Source organism: Dama dama, chromosome 19 (assembly GCF_033118175.1).
Source record: "Dama dama isolate Ldn47 chromosome 19, ASM3311817v1, whole genome shotgun sequence".
NCBI classification, from domain to species: domain Eukaryota; kingdom Metazoa; phylum Chordata; class Mammalia; order Artiodactyla; family Cervidae; genus Dama; species Dama dama.
The window spans coordinates 76062610-76085859 of NC_083699.1; the positions used below are offsets into that span (position 1 = coordinate 76062610).

Sequence of the window (23250 nt, forward strand, 5' to 3'; positions counted from 1 at the left end):
CATAAAATGAAGTATAGTGGAAAAAGAAAATTTGGCATTGTCACTTTCCCCTAATCTTTCATCTCAGGAGAGAGAGAGAGAAAGAGGGGGAAGGGGCAGGTGTGTGTCTCAAATATTCTTGAGTGAACTCCCCCCAACCGCCCTGTGTACCTCTCTTCCTCTGTCACTGCCCTGTTTTGCCTTGCTTCTCCACGAGGCTACCGTCTTCCCTTCCTCCTTCTTCCTACCTTGGTGGAGCAAGCATGTACCTACAGGATTCTCCATCTTTGAGGCTCTTTTCTGACCTGGCTCCCTCTGGTTCTCAGAGCATCTCTTTCCTACCTTTCCATCAGATTTCTCAAGCCTGCAGCTTCTCCTTATCCCTGCTCCCTACGTCTGGCAAGACACTAGAACTTTCTGGAGGGTGAAAAGCTGACAAGACTCCTTCCTTCCAGAGCCACATCCTCCCCACCAGTTGGAATCCCCACGACTTATGAGGGTCCTTGAAACCTGGGAGCTGAATATCTACCAGAGTGGACGCCCAGGACCCGCTGCTGAGGCAGCAAGGAGGCCTGGCTGCCTGGACCCCAGGGCTGATGGAGGCAAAGCGAGGATGGAGAAGAGAGAAGAGACAGGCAGAAGGGAGATGGTGGCTCCTGGTACCATCATCAGGGATGAAGCTGGGATGAGTGGTCCCAGGAACAGTCTTCTACTGTCTCTCCTGAGCCCCTTGGAAGGTGTTGTCCAGCTCTCCTCCAGGCTGTCCCCTCTCTCTCTGATGAGCCTGGGTGACTTCCCACAGAGGATGGAGCAGGTGAGCTTCCTGGTCCCAAGGCTGCCTGAGAGACAGAGCTTGGGCAAAGAATGGGTGGATGGTCAGTGGTCCAGAACCAGAACGGGCCAGATGCCAATGAGCAGAGAATGCAAGAGGAGGAGTGAGGGGCAGAGAACCAAAACCTTTCCGGGTGCGCACTGTGCGGGCCTGAAGGAGCAATGACAGACTAGTTGGAAGGAGGGGGTGGGAGTGCAGACAGTCGAGGAGCTGCAGGTCTGGAAGGACGCAAACCATACAACAGTCAGTAAACTGAAGCTGGGTCCCGGGGCCAGCTTAGAGCAGTTTCCAGAGTTCTGGGTAGACACTGGGTGGCAAGGCATGAGAGCAGGAGGCTGGTGAGACGCTGTAGGGGTAGGTGCTATTCCAAGAAGTCTGCCCAGGAAGAAAGGAAGTGGGTGGTGAGAGACAGGGTCTGCCTTAGCTCAGGTTGCTATGACGAAACGCCAGAGATGGGGCAACTCATAATCAGCTGACAGTTATCTGTCACGAGTCTGGAGGCTGGAATTCCAAGGACAAGTTGCTGGTCTTGAGCAACGTCTGGCGAGGTCCGTCTCCCAGGTTCATAGACTGTGTCTTCTTGTTCTGTCCTCACCCAGAGGAAGGTGTCAGGGAGCCCTCTGGGGTTGTTTTTGAAAAGACCCTGATCCCATTCGTGAGTGTCCTATTCTCACGGCCTAATCACCTCCCAGAGGACCCACCTCCTAACACCAACAACTTGAGGGCAGGATTTAATGTGTGAATCTGGGGGACAGACACTCAGACCATAGCAGAGTCAGGGTGGACACAGTGGGCAGTGTCTTCCGCCTGCAGGTACCATGGCCTCATGTTGGTGACCCACAGAGGCAGTATTTCTTTGAATAAACCATCTGGGTATATTTCCAGGAGTGAGGGAGTTTGAGGTTAGTATTAAGAGATGCAAACTATTATATATAGGATGAATAAACAACAAGGACCTGCTATATAGCACAGGGAATCATATTCAATATCCTGGGATAAACCATAATGGAAAAGAATACAAATAAGAATGTATGTTTATGTATAACTGAGTCTCTTTACTGTCGAGAAGAAATTAACACAACATTGTAAATCAATTATATTTCAATAAAGACTTAAAAATAAACAAAGTAGAAATTAGTTTTTAAAACTTGGCCAGCTTGTATTTTATTTTAGTGAAAAAGTCTCACTTAATTCAGCCCAGAAATGCCATTGGTGTAGACAGCTGTGTTCATGAAGGCCTTGTTTTCAAGTCCCCAGTAAACAACACCCTCCTATCAGCTCGCTTTCTGAATTCCCATAGTATGATTGTCTGGGGTCTTGGACATTTATGTCTGCAATTTTCGTTCCAAAAATGGTTATTTGAGACAGAGCTCAAGTTTCACAGCTGGGATGTTCTCTTTCCCCTCCTGGGCTCATTTATGTCAGGGCAACAGGCTGGATACAACAGATACTCTGTGTAAATACCTGTGGAAATGAATTAAAACGAAGTGCTTGGACAAAGGTCAGCAGGCTTCCATGGAAGGCCCAGATAATCACCTTATCTGCCATAGGCACCTTGATCAAATTATTTTATAACCACACATACACGTGAGATTGGTCAGGCCTCCCCAGGAAGTAACCTCACCGAATACTGAACAATGAACTGATCTGTTCAAAGTCCTCCAAGTGAAACCACAGCTGAGATAAGAGTTCTAAACCACCTTCCAGGGCCGACAATAGTTCCAGTTGGGAGAAGCAGAAAATAGGCTCAGGAAAAAAAAAAAACACCAAGATTAGGCAAATCTTTAAATTGAGTTCTCTAGACAGTTCTGAAGTTCAGAGAGCATTCATGTGGCTAATGCACATTTTCTATTCAAGATAATTGGGGAAATAAGCCATATTTGCACCTTCTAAAGGACTCAGCAACCTGCTATTCCTAAGAGAACAGCTCAATGAACTCAATGCTTCTTTCTGGCTTCTTTTGTTTCTTTGGGTCTTCTTGGCCCATAGAATCCTTAATTCAGTGGCTCTCAAACTTGGCTGCCTGGCAGAGATTTGAAAGCTCCCTTCAGAGAGGTCTCACCCCTTATCGATTAAAGCAGAACCCCATCTTGCCTGGGAAATCCCATGGACAGAGGAGCCTGGCGGGCTACGGTCAGCGGGGTCGCAAAGAGTCAGACACGACTGAGGGAGGGGCAGGCGCTCGCCAGAGGCCCCAGAGCTTTTGATGGCAGAGCCAGGACTGTGGCTGAGGACTCCCAGCTCCCAGGCCTCCCCCACCAGATAGGAGCGTGGAAAACCAGGATCTAAAATACGCCTGAGGGCTTTCCCCGAGGCTCAGTGGTAAAGAAGCGCTCCCCTGCCAAAGCAGGGGACGCGAGTTCCACCCCTGGCCTGGGAAGACCCCTCGTGGCAGAGCAGTTGAGCCCGTGCATCACAGCCCCTGGTCCGGGGCTCTGGAGCCCGGGAGCCGCAGTACTGAGGTCTGTGGGCACCAGAACCCGTGCTCTGCAACAAGAGGAGCCACCGCTGTGAGAAGCCCATGGCCCCCACTGGAGAGCAGCCCCTGCTCGCCGCAGCTAGAGAAAAGCCCATGCAGCATGAAGACCCTGCACAACCACAGATAAATAAAATCATTTAAAAAACATAAAAAATAAAAAAATAAAGCAGAACCCCAGGGAGTGGACTCAGGTGTTAACAGTGGGGTTACACACTCCCTCCACCCACCACCCCAGTGTTATCTAGTTAGCAAGATCGCAATCCATTGCCTTCATAAGACCATACCGCCAAACCAGACTCTCTCCTCCAAACAAACCTTATTTACTTGACACATGAGAAAAATTCATTTGGGATAGAACAAACCAAATGAAATTCAAATTGTCCAACAACTGCTCACTGGAATCAATGAAATTATTGCCAGATTTTTTTATTTCACCAAAAGCAATAGTTACATTAACTGATGTCATTTACTGATCTCTGTGGTCTTGTTAACCTCTTCTATATTTGCTTTTCTTCTTTCTGAAGTTATTAGATAGCACAGTGACTTTAACCCTGTTGAACATCAGAATGACCCAGGGAGATAAAAAATAACCAATGCCTTGTTCTGGGGTGTGTGTTGGGCACTGGCATTTGAAATTTTTGCCCAGGTACTATAATGGGTGATATCCATGTTTGGGAGCCACTGATTCTGTAGTTCTTTCATCAAAAGACTGTTAACACTGCTATATTCAAAACGGATAACCAACAAGGACCTATTGTATAGCACATGGAACTCTGCTTAATGTTATGTGGCAGCCTGGTTGGGAGCGGAGTTTGGGGGAGAATGGGTACATGTATTGTATACGTATGGCTGAGTGCCTTGGCTGTTCACCTGATTAACGTATTAATCGGCTATACTGCAATATAACATAAAAAGTTACAAAAAAGTCTGGGTTAAACACTTTGGTCTTTTTAAGTGAGTATTTCTTCTGCATTCAGTCTTGAGAATCATTTCATTGTTCATAGGATTCCAGGTTGAGAGGCATTTTCCTTTCCTTTTTCAGTTTCCACTCACCACCTTCTCTCCTTAAGATTGAAAAGCCAGCTTTTAGTCTAATTATCATCGCTTTGTATAGCTCACCTCCCATTTTTTGCTCTGCTACCCTTTGGATTTTCTCTTTGTCCCTGTAATGTATTTTTACTGAAATGCGTCTGACAGCGGATTTATTTTTATGTATATTGCTTGCTCCTCTGTGTTATGTTTCGATTTGAAAACTCATGTTTTTCTTCAATTTTGGAAACTTACCTTCTAGTATAAGTTGGATATTGCCTCCAATTTTTCCTATATCCTCTAGTCCTAGAACACCTATCAGATGCAAGTTGGAAGGTCTCATTTTATTTTCCGTATTATTTAAGTCTGGACTTCTCTGGTGGCTCAGATATAAAGAATCTGCCTGCAATGCAGGAGATCTGGGTTTGATCCCTGGATCAGGAAGATTCCCTAGAAAAGGGAGTGGCAACCCACTCCGGTATTCTTGCCTGGATAGTTCCATGGACAGAGGAGTCTGGTGGGCTATAGTCCATGAGGTCATAGTCAGACAGTACTAAGTGACTGACCACACAGACACACACACACACACGCACACATATCATCTAAGTCTCTTTCATATTTTTCCTTTTTTAAAAAATCTCTCTGCCTGTTAGCATTAATGCTTTCATAAATCTTCTATTTCACTAATTGTCTTTTTAACTACATCTGTGTTAGGGCTGGGTTCGAGCCCTGAGTTGGGAAGATCCCCTGGAGGAGGGCATGCAACCCACTCCAGTCTTCTAGCCTGGAGAATCCCCATGGACAGAGGAACCTGGTGGGTCCATAGGGTCACAAAGAGTCGGACATGACAGAGCAACTAAGAACAGCACAGCACTTTAGGGCTTATCCAGTTTATTAATTGTTTATCTCAATAGATATTTAAAATGTTTTCTATTGTGATAAAAGTCACACAATGTAAAACATACTATTTTAGCTATATTTAACTGTACAGTTCAGTGTCACTGAGTAGGTTCACACTGGTTTGCAACCCTCACCATCATTCATCCCCCAAATTTTTCACCTTCTTAAACTGAAGCTTTGTTCCCATCAAACACTAACCCCATCCCACTCCCCACCCTCTGGCCCCTGGCATCTACCAATGTACCTTCTTTTTTTGTTTTATATTTTTAGGATGTTTAAAGATTATGCTTTCTAATACTTCAAACATTTAAAAATCTCATAAAAAAATGTATCACCTTAATAGTACTTTGCACATGTGGAATTTCATACCTAAATTTGATACTATTTTGGTTTATTTATCACTACTTACAAGAAGACTCAGTATTAATGTCCATTCATTGGAGTCTTTTTCTTTGTTTGAAACTATCGGAACCGGATTGATGAATTACTTTATGCAAAGGAAATGGTCAAATTCATGGCAATATGAATTATAAGCGTTCTCATTTAATGGCAATGAAACTTAAAAGGAATTTCCATATTTTATCCCCATTGTGTTTTTGGAAGCTAATATCCTATTCAGAGGTTAAAGAGTGTGAATAGCTCATACAATCCTGTAAAAATTTTAACTGGCTGCCCTTTAATAAATAAAGTCATTGTAAAGAATGACTTTACAAAGTAAAAAATTTCACTTACAATAGTGAAAAATGAATACATGGCGTTTCAAATTCAATTTTGGAAGTACTAATAAGTACTGACCCGTAACAATATACACTAGCTACCTTTTAAACTGTCCTTCATTAGCAACAACAAAGAATCAACAAAATTACCTTTATTCTCACATCTCAAAACAATTCTGCAAATTCTTAGTGAAGTTTAAGTATAGTCACTACCAATGCATTTTCTGGCTCTTATGAATTTGACTGTTCTCAGTACCTTGTATAAATGGAATCAAATGGTATTTGTCTGTACCCAATGGGTACTGGAATGCATTCTTAAGGTTAAGTTAATTTTTAATTTCCAGGATCTCCAATCAGACTGTTTTTAAATCTAATTCTTCTTGATTCACAGCTGCTTGTTTCATGTTGACATTGTTGTCATTTAGTCGCTAAGTTGTGTCTGACTGTTTGCGACCCCATGGACTGTAGCCCGCCAGGTTCCTTCTGTCCATGGGATTTTCCAGGCAACAATCTTGGAGTGGGTTGCCATTTCCTCTTCAGGGGGTCTTCCTGACCCAGGGATGGAACTGACATCTCCTGCCTTTGACAGGCAGGTTCTTTACTGCTGAGACACCAGGGAAGCCCACTTGTTTCATGGAATCCCATTTCGCGTGTGTGTGTTTCTAGTGTTATTCTTTCCTCTGTTGCTTTGAAGAGCACACACAGCATGTTAAAGTTCTCCAATAATTGATCTGTTACTTAGATTTCCTCAGGAGCATTCTTCCATTTGTTGCACTTGTGGGAAATGTTTTCTAGGCATTTGTTTTTTTCCCATGGTCTGAAACATCATCTTACAGCTCTTGTTGTTTTGCTTGTTAGCTCTCTACTTCCTTCTCTCATCCTGGTATGGCTGACAGACTCAGCGTTAACTCACCTGTCACTCCACCCCATCCAAGGTCAGGCAAACAACCCTCAGAAGCAGTCCAGCTTTTTGTGTGTGGGCGGGAAGGCATGCCCTGCTCTTCATTTCCTAGAGTGAGCTGGCTCCAGGCTTCATGCACACGGTGGGTGCCTTTGGTGTCCTTTCCCAGTTAGGATGTGTAATCCTGGTGGCACTGCCCGAGTCTGGTCCTGGACACCAATAAGCTGGCAATTTTTGCCTCTTCTCTGAGTATCCTCAATCACTTTTAAGCCCGTAATATGAAAAAAAAAAACCTGTGTAAATAAAATATTTTGTATATATGCTTTGAGCTTCTCTGGTGGTGGCTCAGACTATAAAGAGTCTGCCTGCAATGCAGGAGACCCAGGTTCGATTGATAGGTGGGGACTATCCCCTGGAGAAAGGAATGGTAACGCACTCCAGTATTCTTGCCTGAGAAATCCCATGGTCAGAGGACCCTCGCGGGCTATAGTCCATGGGGTTGCAAAAAGCTGGACATGACTGAGAGACTGACATACACACATGTATAATGACATACACGTATGATGTTTGGGTGGCAAGAAACAGAAAACCCAACTCAAAGTGGTTTTAAAACAAAGAATTACTGTGTCCTGCACTTGCATAGGTCAGGAAGCAACAGTTAGAACCGGACATAGAGCAACAGACTGGTTCCAAATAGGAAAAGGAGTACGTCAAGGCTGTATATTGTCACCCTGCTTATTTAACTTATATGCAGAGAACATTATGAGAAACGCTGGGCTGGAAGAAACACAAGCTGGAATCAAGATTGCTGGGAGAAATAACAATAACCTCAGATATGCAGATGACACCACACTTATGGCAGAAAGTGAAGAGGAACTAAAAGTCCTCTTGATGAAAGTGAAAAAGGAGAGTGAAAAAGTTGACTTAAAGCTCAACATTCAGAAAACTAAGATCATGACACCTGGTCCCATCACTTCGTGGGAAATAGATGGAGAAACAGTGGAAACAGTGTCAGACTTTATTTTTTTGGACTCCAAAATCACTGCAGATGGTGATTGAAGCCATGAAATTAAAAGATGCTTGCTCCTTGGAAGGAAAGTTATGACCAACCTAGATAGCATATTAAAAAGCAGAGACATTACTTTGCCAACAAAGGTCCGTCTAGTCAAGGCTATGGTTTTTTCAGTGGTCTTGTATGGATGTGAGAGTTGGACTGTGAAGAAAGTTTTTCAGTTGATGCGTTCAATTGATGCGTTTGAAATGTGGTGTTGGAGAAGACTCTTGAGAGTCCCTTGGACTGCAAGGAGATCCAACCAGTCCATCCTAAAGGAGATCAGTCCTGGGTGTTCATTGGAAGGACTGATGTTGAAGCTGAAACTTCAATACTTTGGCCATCTCATGCAAAGAGTTGACTCCTTGGAAAAGACCCTGATCCTGGGAGGGATTGGGGGCAGAAGGAGAAGGGGATGACAGAGGATGAGATGGTTGGATGGCATCACTGACTCAATGGACATGAGTTTGAGCAAACTCCAGGAGATGGTGAAGGACAGGGAAGAGTGCTGCAATTCATAGGGTTGCAAAGAGTTGGACATAACTGAGCAACTGAAGAACAATAAAAAGCCTAAAAAAAATGAAAGCTTACCCACTTTCCCTGGGGAAATCTTGACCCAGAGGATAGAACTGCTAAAAATAAAACAAAGAATGGCAGATGTGTGTGTGTGTGTGTGTGTGTGTGTGTGTGCATGTGTGATATCATGCTTGAGAAAATGTACACGTGTAAAATTAAGTGCATGGGTGTGTACATACATGTGGGTGTACAGGTGTGAGGGCATGAACATGCACCTGCATATGCATGTAGGCATGTGGGCATGTGTGTGAACAGGTGTGCATGTGTGTGTTCATATACAACTGCACTCTCCACCATGCATAGATATCTGGGGCTCCTAGAAACCAAAAGTAAAATGTAAAGATCAGCTCACTCACAATCTCTTTCGATCCCAATCTGGACTTAGAGCAAAAGACCCAGAGGTCTACCAACATCTACACATTTTTATTCTGCAGCAGAAAAAAAACTTGGTGACAACAACAACAAAAATAGAGAGAGGTAAATATTCAATTTGCCCCAGAAATGTCAAAGAACCACCTATTTACACCTGAGAAATGGAACCCTTCCTGCCATATCAGTAAACAAGGATGCCACAGTCATCAGCAATCACAGTCCTCCAATGTGAGCCAGGGAGTCCTAAAGAAGCTCAGAAATACGAATACCCACTATCTTTGTTCGGTCGTGAGTCGATGTTGTTCAGTGTTGAGTCCATGATGCCATCCAACCATCTCGTTCTCTGTCACTCCCTTCTCTTCCTGCCCTCAGTCTTTCCCAGCATCAGGGTCTTTTCCGTCTAGTAGCCATCAGACTACAGCCACTGCCTGCAGTGAGCCCCAAGGGAGCTCAGGATGTGAAAATATAGGATACTGGCTACAGGTAGGTGAAGTGCATACGAAAGGAACGATTTCAATGAGCCCAGACTCTTGCATCTTCCCATATATTGAAAAGTGCTAAATTCCTTAACTTGAGATAGCTGGTTTTCTTTAATTAACAATAATCTTTTGATGTTCAGACTACCTGTCCTTTGTTGCAAAATTTCTATGTAACTTGGCTCCTCCCCTTGCCTCCTCAGATCAGTTATCTCAGGGTTACTTGAGGTGCTGTCTCCTGGACTTGGAGTCCTAAAATTTCCCACTGAATAAAACATAACTCTCAACTTTTAGGTTTTGCATAATTTTTCAGTCGATACGTCTCCCTTAAAAAAAGAAAGTCAACTTTCATGTTACTTGATATTATGCATCAGCAACCCAATGGTCATGAGTTTGAGCAAACTCTGGGAGATGGTGAAGGACAGAGAAGCCTGGCATGCTGCAGTCCATGGGGTCACAAAGAGTTGGACCCGATGGAGCAACTGAAAAACAACAACAAATAAAATTTCAAACAATCCAATAGTTTCAGTGCACTGAACTTGAGAGAATTTTGCAGGTATTTTCATCTGTGCAGACTCACAGTCAGCACGCCGTCATGGCCCCTTCGAGCTCTCTGGGCCCTCCATCCACCCCTGCTCATCAAGAAGCATTCAGGTAACACATGAACCTCAGGGCACAGGTTTTAATTATTAGAAAATTCCAGACCAAAAATCCTATGGATGCATTACTCTTTAAATAACCAAACAACCCCAAACAAGTTCAGTTGATACTGAAAAGTCTACCAAAACAGTAATTTTTTTTTCTTTTATAACTGAGATTTTATTGGTTGTTTTGAGGATCACTACACAGACATTTCAATTTGTACACAATTCTTCACATACGTACCAGAAATCTAAAACATCATGTAGCTGTGATTCTTAACAGTTATTCCAGTGACCTTCCAGCTTAAAATTTGGAGCAAACTTTCCTTAACAGGATATCAAGTACCAATATCTTCAAATATTGGTATGTTGTTACATCATAAGTCCCACTGATTCACAATTTAATATCATATACACTACATACCCAAACTGTCAATTGTTCACAGCACATTAACCAAGTTACTAGGAAAACTGGACTACTATGACCAAAAATGTTATAGTATAGTGCACAAAATTCTGACCAGGTGACCCAAGATCAAAAAGTGGTTTGCTGTAGGAAATAATTCTACCAAAACAAAATGGGAAGAGAAGTAATTTAAAGTGTTCAAGACATTAAATGCACAACTGACTCCAAACTGCCATTTAGTATGCTTTTGTATTATAGGATATAAAAGCTACCCCCCATCTATGGAATGCTAAGCTGACATCCAAGACAATCAAAGCCTCCTGTATCCAATATCCCACTATTTTTTGGTTGTACCAAAAAAATAAACAACCAGCAAATGATTTCACCTCTTAAAAAGAGCATTTACACTTAAAAAATGGAATGAGGTGGGATTCCCTCCTTTTTAAAAATGTTTCCAGAGCTACTAAAAAACTTGCATTTACAAAATAGTTCATAAAAATATTCCTCTGGATTGTACAAGAAGGGAAACAGGGACCACTGACAGGACTGAGTGTGTGGTTATTAATCAGACTTGGCTTCTTTCTCTTCTGCTTCATCAGAGGCTGGGCTCTCCTCGTTTTTAGTCTCTCCATTTTCTGCAGGCAAGTCTTCTTTAGTTTCTTGGTTGGCCACTTCCGCCTGTTTTCCCTTTGCTCCTCTTTTCCCTTTTGTTTGCACTTTTTTGTCTGAAGATTTATCCTTTCCCGCCGCCTTTTTTGGCTTCGTTTCCACTTTCGCGGGAGCCGGTTTAGCTGACAACCTCGCCGATCTCCTCCTGGGCTCCTCCTTCGCCGCCCCCTCGGCGGAGCGGACCCTCCTCTTGGGCATCGTGGCCGCGGCGCGCCGAGAGCCTTCGCGAAGCCGAGTAGCCTGACCGCTGCCGCTCCTCCCGCCGCCCGAGCTGCTGGGACCCGCGGCGGGGGTCCAAAACAGTCATTTATAAGCAGACAGAATTACAGCCGCAACCGAAAGCCACAGCCAACTCAAAACACCTCTAAAGATGCCAAGAAAGAAAAATTTTCGGATATCACTGCACAGATCCCTAAATAAAGTGCTTTTCCTAAAAAACTCATCCCCCAATAAAGATAAGGTTGCTTCGGTTTAAGTTCTCATACTGTTTCTTTTGTTATTAATACAAGGTACTCATATTTGCTTTTTAAATTAATGTTTTTATTGTGAAATATATCACCGTTTTTTTTTTTTTTCCTGTTTTTGTTTTGTTTTGGTTTTACAAAAAGCAAGCTTCTTTCTCCTGAAAGTACAATAGCCTGAAATGACCTCGCTCAGGGCTTGGTTGCTGTGCTTCGAGTAACCACCTGGTTGAATCACTCACAAAAGATAAAGAAGAAAAGGCATTTAACAGGGATTGAATTATTCTGGAAGGAATGATCTCACACACAGAGACTGACCGAGGGTGTTAAAACAAGCCTTTTAAAAATCACATTAAAAGCAATAGGGTATCTATGTTATGTAAATTTGCTTACAAAAGGAATGAAAGAGAAGCAATGTTCTGATGTAAACAGATAGTTACCGTTTGGGATAAAGTTTCTAGTGACAGCATCCTGTTTGAGTTGACTGGCTGGATGGAGCTGAAGGAATTGAGACAAAACTGAAAACTATACAATATGCCCCGAAAAACTATGAGCTCAAAAGTCACAAGGAAACTGCATGACAAACAGGCAGGTAATGAATTTGAATGAAATGCTTCATTGAACAGGAGCATGGAAAATCAGCATGATGGTCATTTGAAATTGATATAGATAATACCAGGTATTTTAATATAAGTAAGGAAATAAATAAATTTTGTATTTCAGGGAAAGATTTGACTATTTAATCTGAGTTATTCATTTTTTTTTTTTTTTTTTGAGTTATTCATCTTTGACAGATTTTCTCCTCTGAAAACAACTTTAATGGTCAGGGTCACCATCTTCAAGGACATAAGGCAGCTTCCTGAATTTAGGTGAAGAAGGAGATCCAACCAGTCCACCCTAAAGGAAATCTGTCCTGAATATCCATTGGAAGGAAGCTCCAATACTTTGGCCACCTGATGTGAAGAACTGACTCATTGGAAAAGACCCTGATGCTGGGAAAGATTGAAGGCAGGAGGAGAAGGGGACAACAGAGGATGAGATAGTTGGATGGCATCACTGACTCAATGGACATGAGTTTGAGTAAACTCTGGGAGTTGGCGATGGACAGGGAGGCCTGGTGTGCTGCAGTCCATGGGGTCACAGAGAGTTGGACATGACTGAGCGACTGTGTGAACTGAGGGGACACTCAGGGGTATAACATCAACACTACTTTTGCAATTTTAGTAAACTAGCAATATGCTAATTTTATCCAGATGAGCTTCTCCAGTGGCTCAGTAGTGAAGAACTCACCTGCCAAGTAGGAGACACGGGTTCGATCCCTGGGTTGGAAAGATGCCCTGGAGGAGGAAATGGCAACCCTCCAGTATCCTTGCCTGGAGAATCCCATAATCCCATGGACAGAGGAGCCTGGCGGGCTACAGTCCATGGGGTCGCAAAGAGCTGGACATGAATTAGCAGCTGGACAGCAACAAAAACACAGATAAAGAAAAAAACTGTGCTGTGCTGTGATAAGTCACTCAGTCATGTCCGACTCTGCAACTCTACGGGCTGTAGCTGGCCAGGCTCCTCTGTCCATGGGGATTCTCCAGGCAAGATTATCGGAATGGGTTGCCATGTCTTCCTCTAGGGGATCTTCCCAACCCAAGGATCAAACGTAGGTCTCCTGCATTGCAGGTGGATTCTTCACCATCTGAGCCATCAGGAAAGCCCAGAAAACTAGTGGTTACCAAAAGAGAGATGGAAGGGTGGTGGGGCAAATTAGGTGTATGGGGTTAAAAGATACAAACTACTGTATATAAAATAGATAAGCAACAAATTTATATTGTATAGGACAAGGAATTATAGGCATTATTATATAATAACATTTAATGGAGTGTAATCCTTAAAAATAGTGAACCACTGTGCTGTACCCCTGAAACTAGTATAATATTATAAATCTACTATATTGCAATTAAAAATAAAAAATTTCAAAATTAGGAATAAATGAAAAATAAGCAGGCGAATTTTCTGCAGATAATTGATAAAGACTGTATTTTCTGGATGGTACAAACCATCAGACATTTAATAAAGTGAACTTCTATGAAGAGAAAAATTGTTTTAAGTTCATTTCATAGGCTATGAGTAAACAGCCTATTATTTTACACAAACACAAAAGTCGACATAATTAGATTTCTTTTTCTGGTTAGGACCCAAAAGAAGCCAATTCTTTCTGCCCACTTCAGCCTCCAGAGAAGGACAAAGTGAGATAAGGGGATAGAAGGGCTCACAGGTAGGGAGCAGAGAGAGGCCAGGGGGAGGGACAGAAACCACTGCAGGATGATCAAGGGCCCGCATCTGAGTGGTGGAGACAGCAGAGGTGGGTCTTCAGGGCTGGGGTCCCTTTAATAACCGAAAACTCACACTGCGTCTTTCTCACACAGTTTGCTCTTGATACAGCAGATCCCTTTGGGCAGAGGCACTCCAGTGGGCTCCCCTGGGAACCTCCTGGCAGAAGAAAATCCTCCGGAGCCCCAGGCCCTGCCCCCAGTGGTTCGGACCTGAGTGGCCCAAGTGTGGCCTGAGCACTCCTGGTTTCCCTGGAGCCTCTGGTGAGTGCAAGGTGTGGCCAGAGCTGAGCACCGCCTGGGGTGGGATATTGCTTCCCTTAGGGATGCAGAGGGAAGGTGGACGCTAGGCCAGTCTGTCCAGAAGAATTGCCAGCAGCTTGCAGGTCAGAGGGCTGACTCCCAGACTGACAGACCCGTCCCACTGACAGCCCCACACCCTCTCCTAAACTGAGGGGCTCCCCTCTTGACAGTGGGAAATCCACACCTCCCCACCCCCACCCCACTACTGGAGGCCTTTGAAAGTCACCTTTAAGACTCAAATCCCATCCACTCTTGGCAATGGTCTTCAAATTTTTACTTCTCTAACTTCTAAAATATTTTTGAGAGACCAGGTGCCCCCTTGCACTGCCTAAGCTGCCATAGAAACAACTGTAATACATCTAATGAGTGAAGCATGGAATCCACCATATTTTTAATAACAACATTTTAAATATACATTTTTTTTAATCACCTAAAACTCGACATTCAGAAAACTAAGATCATGGCATCCAGTCCCATCACTCCATGGAGGCTTCAAAATCACTGCAGATGGTGAGTGCAGCCATGAAATTAAAAGATGCTTGCTCCTTGGAAGAAAAGCTATGATCAACATAGACAGCATATTAAAAAGCAGAGACATTACTTTGCCAACAAAGATCCGTCTAGTCAAGGCTATGGTTTTTCCAGTAGTCATGTATAGATGTGAGAGTTGGACTATAAAGAAAGCTAAGTGTCAAAGCATTGATGCTTTTGAACTGTGGTGCTGGAGAAGACTCTTGAGAATCCCTTGGACTGCAAGGAGATCCATCCAGTCAATCCTAAAGGAAATCAGTCCTGAATATTCATTGGAAAGACTGATGCTGAAGCTGAAGTTCCAGTACTTTGGCCACCTGATGCAAAGTACTGACTCGTTGGAAAAGACCCTGATGCTGGGAAAGATTGAAGGCAGAAGGAGAAGGGGACAACAGAGGATGAGATGGTTGGATGGCATCACTGCCTCGATGGACATGAGTTTGAGTAAGCTCTGGGAGTTAGTGACCGTAAAGCCTGGCATGCTGCAATCCATGCGGTCGCAAAGTGTTGGACATGACCGAGCGATTGGACTGAACTGAAAATGTATCCAATTGAATCTAAATAACCTAAGGATCTGACCCCGACTGCTGACCACCCAGAAAGGACAAGAACCAGCTTTTCTTTTATAGTCAGGAATTTCATGTGGATTTTTTTTTCTCCTTGAACTTGCATTTCCATCCTACTGACCCTCTCAGATCCATCCCAAATAATCTGTTTAGTGATAATGTTGAATTCTGCCTGAAGGTTTAGACACCCCCTGACCCTTTCGTGTTCCAGTAAATGGCTTATTGCAAGGAACCCCCTCCCTTCTTCAAAAGACTTAATAAAACACCTAGGGCATGTGTGTGCTTGGTCGTGTCTGACCCTTTGCAACCCCGTGGACTGTAGCCCGCCAGGCTCTTCTGTCCATGGGATTTCCCAGGCTAGAATACTGGAGTGGGTTGCCATTTCCTTCTCCAGGGGATCTTCCCAATCCAGGGATCGAACCCACATCTCCTGTGTCTCCTGCATTGGCAGGAGGATTCTTTACCACTGAGACACATGGGAAGCAAGACACCTAGAGGCCTCTGTTGCTTACCTGGATAACGCTGTGTAAAGAACCCCCCACATTCCCATTCTTTGCCTCATAAATGACTACCTCAACCACTCGTCCCCACTGATCATGGGGACAAAACACTGGTGACCCAGAGTGCAGCTCCTCTCCACCCAAGCTCCTGAACTTGGTCCATGCTGTCAGGCAGCGCCCCCTGAGGACCCCCGCCAGAGCCCCTGTCTTTCATCTGTTTTGCTTCCCAGCCCCCTGTTCTTTTCTAGTTTTGTTCCCGCCACTCTAGGCAAGAAACCCCTTTTTGCATCATGAGATGTCTGTACATCTTTGCTCAGAGCAGCCCACCTATTGCAAGAGGCCCCTTTCCTTCCTTGCAGTAGCCTTTCGAATATAGTCTCTCCTTGCTAAGTCTGGATTTAATTTGTTTTTGATTTGACAATACGTATTTATGGCTTTTTGGATTAACCTGTCACACTTCCTTGGAAGAAAGTGTAATTTTTAAATTACCTGAGGCGTAGGGCTGCTGCTGCTGCTGCTGCTGCTAAATCACGTCAGTCGGGTCCGACTCTGTGCGACCCCATAGACGGTAGCCCACCAGTCTCCCCTGTCCCTGGGATTCTCCAGGCAAGAACACTGGAGTGGGTTGTTGTTTCCTTCTCCAATGCATGAAAGTGAAAAGTGAAAGTGAAGTCGCTCAGTCTTGTCTGGCTCTTTGTGACCCCATGGACTGCAGCCTACCAGGGCCCTCGGTCCATGGGATTCTCCAGGCAGGAGTACTGGAGTGGGGTGCCATTGCCTTCCATTGCCTGGGAGGCGTAGGGCACCGAGTGTCAAAAAAATCCTGAATTGTAAGTTTTGGTCACAATGCTTAATGCGATGTCACTGATGAGGACAACGTAAGTATATAGTATAGACTTTGATGTGATTGTAACTTCTATGTCTAATAGCTGCTTGTTGGAAATGCAACTATTAATGAGATGATCTGATTTGAGAATGGAAACGCATGCACCCACAGCTCCAACTACAGAAACCTTACAAACCCGCTGTCTTCATAGCACAATTTTGTCCCTCCTGGTGTCTGCTCCCAGGCAGAAGGCTCCATCTTTTCATTCAGGAAACTCTCCAGAAGCTCATCAACATGTCAATGGCAAGTGTCCACAGACAGCCGAAGATCGTTTTGAACCCCTCACCTCAAAATCGTCTCCTGGCTGTTTCTGCCCACCCTACCATCTTGCCCAGTTCTAATCAAACCCCTCTCCCTCCCACCAGCCCGACTTCCACACAAAATCCCGACCTTGCCTCCCGCTACACTCCAGTGACTCTCCGTCACTCCTGACTCTGGAGCCCATCTCCCCAAGCTTCTCCTGGACTTCTTCTGGCCCCATGGGGGCAGCCTTGCTCTGAGGCCCCTTTCTCCTTTGGAGGCAACAAAGGATGTCTGCATTCAAATACAGGTCCTTTCCCCAGATGGTAAAGAATCTGTCTGTAATGCAGGAGATGCAGGTTTAATCCCTGGGTTGGGGCAATCCCTGGAGAAAGGAATGGCAACCCACTCCAGTATGCTTGCCTGGGAAATCCCATGGACAGAGGAGCCTGGTGGGCTACAGTCCATGAGATCACAAAGAGTCAGACACGACAGATCGACTAACACTTTCACTTTTTCCCCAGAGCTGACTCCTCCCTGAAAACCTCCCCAACTTCTGAGACAGCCTGTCAGTTGTTTTCTCTTCTCGGCAGTGACCTGGGAGATGCCTGCTTGTTGTACATGTGAAGGCAGCCACTTAAATGGGGTGCGTCAAGGGATGTGTTTCCTGATCTGTCCTGTTGGAGGCATGGAGACCTAAAGAGCCCCTAGTGCCCTCAGTTCAGACCCCAGCCTGGCCACTTATAAGGTGTGCAGCAACCCAAGCTGCTTAGCATATTTGAGTTAAGTAAAATTGCTTGGTAAAATAAACATTCCACTGACCTCTTCAGAGCAAGACCTAGGCAGAACAGATACTCAGCTAGGTCTCAGATTGGGACCTGGCCACTGAACGAGGAAGCAGCTCAGTAAATGTGCCTGGATGAGATTCCCTGCCCATCACTGGCCAGACCTTCTTGTAGGTACCCCAGATGTGGAAACAGGTGTCCCCCACCGCCAACTCCCCCCAACCCCGAGCCTCTGCCCAGCCCTGGGCCCCCTGCCGCTATTCCTGTAGAGCTGTGAGTGAACAAGTTATTGCCTGCCATATCAGTAAACAAAGGAGGTTGTGGCCATCAAGCCATCACATTGCAGCCACCCGGACCTGTGCACCCTGAGGGAAGTCAGGATGGAACCAGGATGCGCCCCCCCGCCCCCACCATCCAGCAGTCAACTGCTGCAGCCACTCCCAATGGTGTACCCTGAGGAGACTCAGGATGAGAAAACAGGATTCTGGCCCCAGGTAGAACAGGTGCTCATCAAAGGAATGACTGCAGTGAGTCCAGACTCTTGCATCTTCCCACACCTAGAAAAGTGCTAAATTTATTATCTTGGTATGTCTAGTTTTCTTTAACAGCCATCTTCTGATCTTCAGACTATCTGGTCTTTGTTGTAAACACTCCTATATATCCTGGCTCCTCCTTGACCTTTTTGGGGCAGTCTGTCAGAGTGATCTGAGAGGCTGTGTCCTGGACTTATGTCCTCAGACTGTTCACTGAATAAAACATAACTCTCAACTTTCAGGTTGTGCTACTTTTCAGTTGACAGAGTCATGCCTGTCAGTCCAGAATGAGCTTGCTCTTAAGGAGTGGGGAGTTTTGAGGGTGAGCAAACCAATAGCTTTCTTCTGCTGCAGTTCAAGTGGTTCCAGCTATCAAAACCCACTGTCTCCCCAGCCCATTCCCCTCCCCAGGCCAGTCCCAGGGCTACTGATGAAATGATCCCTCAATCCCAGCTGTTGTCAGGACACCTCTAACCTATATCAATTGCCCACCAATGTGTGGGGGCAGTTCTCTTGTATTCTGTTCTATTACACTGGTCTGTCTGTGGTTCTCCGAACAGTCCCAAAGTGATGTAACTACTAGACCTTTAGCAATAGTCTTTTTTTAAACATACAGACATGAGTACACATTTCCTTTAAAATATAAAGAACACCAACTTTTCTATTCCAACCCTGCAGGAGATGTGGACACTCTGACGCCCAGCCTCCAATGATTACTGTGGTCACCTACAGCTTACCCAGTTTTAAACACACAACAAAAGTGTGTATGTGAGTGTGTGTGTGTGCCCACACATGCCTCTCTCTCCTTTTCAGTCTTTTCCTCTATTGTGGCTCTAACAAATGACCACACACTTGGCTGGTTAAATGTTGTACCTTTGTTATATGAGAGTTCTGGAAATCAGAAGTCAGACATGGGTCTCGCTGAGCTAAAACCAAGGTGTCAGCAGGATCATGCTCCTTTCTGGAGATTCTAGGACGGAATCTGTTTTCTTATCTTTTCCAGCGTCTTGGCATGTGTGGCCCTTTTCTGCATCTTCGAAGCCAGCCACCTGTGTCTCTCTGATCCTCCTCCATACTAACAACTTTCTCTTATCTGGCTTGGAAAGATTCTTTCATGATTAGGCTGGGTTCACATGGATAACTCCCCATCGCAAATTGGGAAGGAGGCAGGTTTCGGGCTCTCAGCTGACTTGACCCTTGGTGACATTGCACCCACTGATCATCACTGATCTCACCCCCACAGTGCACAATTTCTCCTGGGTCTCCAGGACCCCACCTGGAGCAGTGCAATCAGGGCACAATTTCTCCTGGGTCTCTGGGACCCCACCTGGAGCAGTGTGATCAGGCCACAAAAGACCGCAAACCGGGCCGCTTAAACAACAGAAATGTATTTTCTCATTGTTCTGAAAGTCAGAGATCAAGGTGTGGGCAGCGTGGGCTTCCCCTGCAGCCTCTCTCCCTGGTTTGCAGACAGTCGTCTTCTCCCTGTGTCCCCACATGGTTGGAGGGAAGCAGAACACAGCCCCACAAAATATGCCTGTTTAACCATGTGGATTATTTCAAGTGGAAGGCAATCAAGACCCAGTTGACTTATGAAAAACTTCTACCTCTCCCTGAACTGCCTGAAAGATGTTGACAGAGGGTCTGATTTGGGCTTCCTGGATGGCGCAGTGGTAAAGAACCTGCCTGCCAATGCAGGAGACATGGGTTCAATCCCTGGGTCAGGAAGATCCCCTGGAGTCAAGCAAGAATCACAGATTTGACTTGTTCAAACCCAAGACTTCATTTCCCCATCAACTGACCCCTTCTCAGCTCAGTAGATGACAACTCTGTCCTTCCAGCAGGTCAGATCAAGCAAGAACCCTGAGGCATAAGACAGGTCTTCTCACTAATTGGTAGGGCACAGCAATGAGCTTGAATATCTTTCTTCTAAACTAACCACTTGAGCCTGCAGATAAATCAAGGCCCAGAGACATGCTGCCTGCTGATTTGTCTGGGCGTGGTGCCGTCTCTCCATCACTGGCAGAAGCAGAGGCAGGAGGGCTTGAGCATCCAGGTGATGCTTCTGGCAGGCCTGGGCCAGCTCAGCATCTGTCCTCTGGCAAAAGCTTAGCACTTGACAGCCCTACACAGAGGCCAGGCTTACTTCCAGAGCTTCACCTTGGAGCACAGAGAAGGATTTACCTGGACACTAATGAGGTGGAAATCCCATGTCTTCATTGGAAGGACTGTTGCTGAACCTGAAGCTCCAATACTTTGGCCACCTAATGCGAATAGCTGACTCACTGGAAAAAACCCTGATGCAGGAGGAAAAGGGGACGACAGAGGATGAGATGGTTGGGTGACATCACTGACTCAATGCAAATGAGTTTGAGCAAACTCCGGGAGATAGTGAAGGACAGGGGAGCCTGGCATGCTAAGTCCGTGGGGTCACAGAGAGTCCGTCACGACTGAGTGATTGAACAACAAATCAGGTGGAAGCCTTGGGGCTCTGGGAGGGTGGTGCTCTTATGACTAGGATGTTTTGCACGAGAAAGATTTGATAGCTGCCATGGTGAGCTGCTCTGCTCACTCTCACACCCAGTCCCATTTTCCTGGTGATACTGCAGCTGCCATGGGCATGTTTGGATGGATGCTCAGGGGAGGCTGAGCTGGGGATATGTTTCAGTTGGGATGAATACATTTCATGTTGTCTGCCTTGTGTGTGGGTAATTTGCTGTTGACTGTGAGGTGTGGAAACGGCTTCCAGGATGCTCCTGCCACCCATAGGGCCGGCTAAGATACCAGGATACAGGACAGGTGTCTCCTCATCATATGAGTGCAGCATGTCCTGGGGTGTCCAGCCCCTTCTTGTGGGAAGTGGAACAGAGCAAAGGTTCTAGATCTATGGAGCCAGAGGCTGCCCTGCTAGAGAAAGGCAGAGGCGTCTTCCCCTTCTCCATAAAAGTGCTGTTTTCAGGAACTTCTCTGGTGGTCTACTGGTTAGGACTCTGTGCTCCCAAAGCGTGGGGCCTGGGTTCAATCTCTGGTCAGGGAACGAGATCCCACAGGCCACAACTAAGACCCGGCACAGACAAACAAATGAACAAATACACAAAATATTTTTTAAAAAGAAATGCTATTTTATGTATACTATCTATGGTGAAACAGATCACCAGCCCAGGTGGGATGCATGAGACAAGTGCTCGGGCCTGGTGCACTGGGAAGATCCAGAGGAATCGGGTGGAGAGGGAGGTGGGAGGGGGGATCGGGATGGAGAATACGTGTAAATCTATGGCTGATTCATATCAATGTATGACAAAACCCACTGAAATGTTGTGAAGTAATTAGCCTCCAACTAATAAAAAAAAAAAAAGAAAGAAATGCTATTTTAAATTGCTTTCATAAGAAGTAAGCAAAGAATAACCCCCAAAATGTAGTTTAAAAGATATTATAGAGTAAATAAAACCCTTAGTCTGTTCTTCTGAATTATGCTATCATGGTACTGTTTGTTAGAATTTGCAGTTTATTGTGGTTACTCATTTTATTCTTTTGAAATGAAACACTTTAATCATATCTCTAAATACTTTTGCTCTATGTTTGATTGTATTAAAAAATGAACTCATGCCATGTAGTATAAAAATGAAGCAGCACAGAAGGAATGAAAAGCCAATAACTATATCTCCAGTCCTTTTATTGTAGAACAGATTCTTACAAGCAATGCAATTACTCTTAAATATTTCTAGTATCAGTATTTCATGGTTATCTTCAGACTACAAAAATACCACTACTGATGTGCACATATTCTTGTTCCAATAGACAAGAACTTTATTTATTCGAACGCTTCAATTACTCCTCCCTCTCTTTTGTTATTGGAGAAGGAAATGGCAACCTACTCCAGTGTTCTCGCCTGGAGAGTCCCATGGACAGAGAAGCCTGGTGGGCTGCTGTCCATGGGGTTGGACAGAGTTGGACACAACTGAAGAGCCTTAGTATGCGTGCGTGCTTTGGAGAAGGAAATGGCAACCTACTCCAGCGTTCTTGCCTGGAGAATCCCAGGGATGGGGGCGTCTGGTGGGCTGCCATCTATGGGGTCGCACAGAATAGGACACGACTGAAGTGACTTAGCAGCAGCACCAGCTCTTTTGTTATTCAGTTGCTCAGTCGTTTCCAAATCTTTGCGACCCCATATGGACTGCAGCACGCCAGGCTTCCCTGTCCATCATGAACTCCCGGAGCTTGCTCAAACTCATGTCCGTTGAGTTGGTGATGCCATCCAACCATCTCATCCTCTGTCGCTCCCTTCTCCTCCTGCCTTCAATCTTTCCCAGCATCAGGGTCTTTTCCAACGAGTTGGCTCTTTCTATTATGTGGCCAAAGTATTGGAGTTTCAGCTTCAGCATCATAATTTTGATTGTTACATCGCTGATTTTACTTCCTTTAATGAGTATCTTTGCAATATGGATTCTCATTTTAAATAGACATCTGCCCTTGATCTGCTTTTGGATTTAGGATTTTGGATTTTACTCCTTCCAGGGGATCTTTTCAAATCAGAGAAGATCCACCCCCCATGTGTTGTGGGTCTGGCCCTAGTAGTCTCTTACAAACATGCATCCCCCTCCACGCAGCACTGGGTTCCCAGAGCTGTGTAAACAGCGGGTTTGTTGACACAGAAGGTTAGCTGGAACAAGCTGATGCCAAAAAAAGCCAGGCTTCCCTCCTTTTCTAGGTGCTGGTCTCCACCGGCTGGGGTGGCGGTTTTGTTTGGTTCTGCGCAATAGCACATGCGTGGAGTGCTGCTGTCCATGGGGTCACAAAGAGTTGGACACAACTGAGCGTCTGAACTGAATTGAACTGTGCAATGGTTTGCTCTTTCTTGTCTTTTCAAACCCTGTTCAGATCCATCATTTCCTGGAACTGCTGGCACCATGGGCAGGGACAGGCTCACCCCTAAGTCCCTACGTTACAGAGCAGGACAAGGTCGCTGGCCAACAGCTGTACCCCTGAAATCTAGGAGAGTGGAACCCAAACCCAGGTATTCTTCACTACACTCCCAGCTTGGACACGTTCACGTCCAATGAGGGACGCTGCCTGAGGTTTCCAGTCACGGCAGAG

At 45.1% G+C, this 23250-nt stretch overlaps 1 protein-coding gene across 1 annotated transcript; it reads right to left on the minus strand.

The window, feature by feature from the left end:
• Window positions 1–10821: 10821 nt before the first annotated feature.
• Window positions 10822–11312, minus strand: LOC133073695 (non-histone chromosomal protein HMG-14-like). The gene has a single exon (XM_061167555.1). The coding sequence runs from the start codon at window positions 11223–11225 to the stop codon at window positions 10920–10922; it is 306 nt and encodes a 101-aa protein (XP_061023538.1). The 5' UTR covers window positions 11226–11312; the 3' UTR covers window positions 10822–10919.
• Window positions 11313–23250: the final 11938 nt, after the last annotated feature.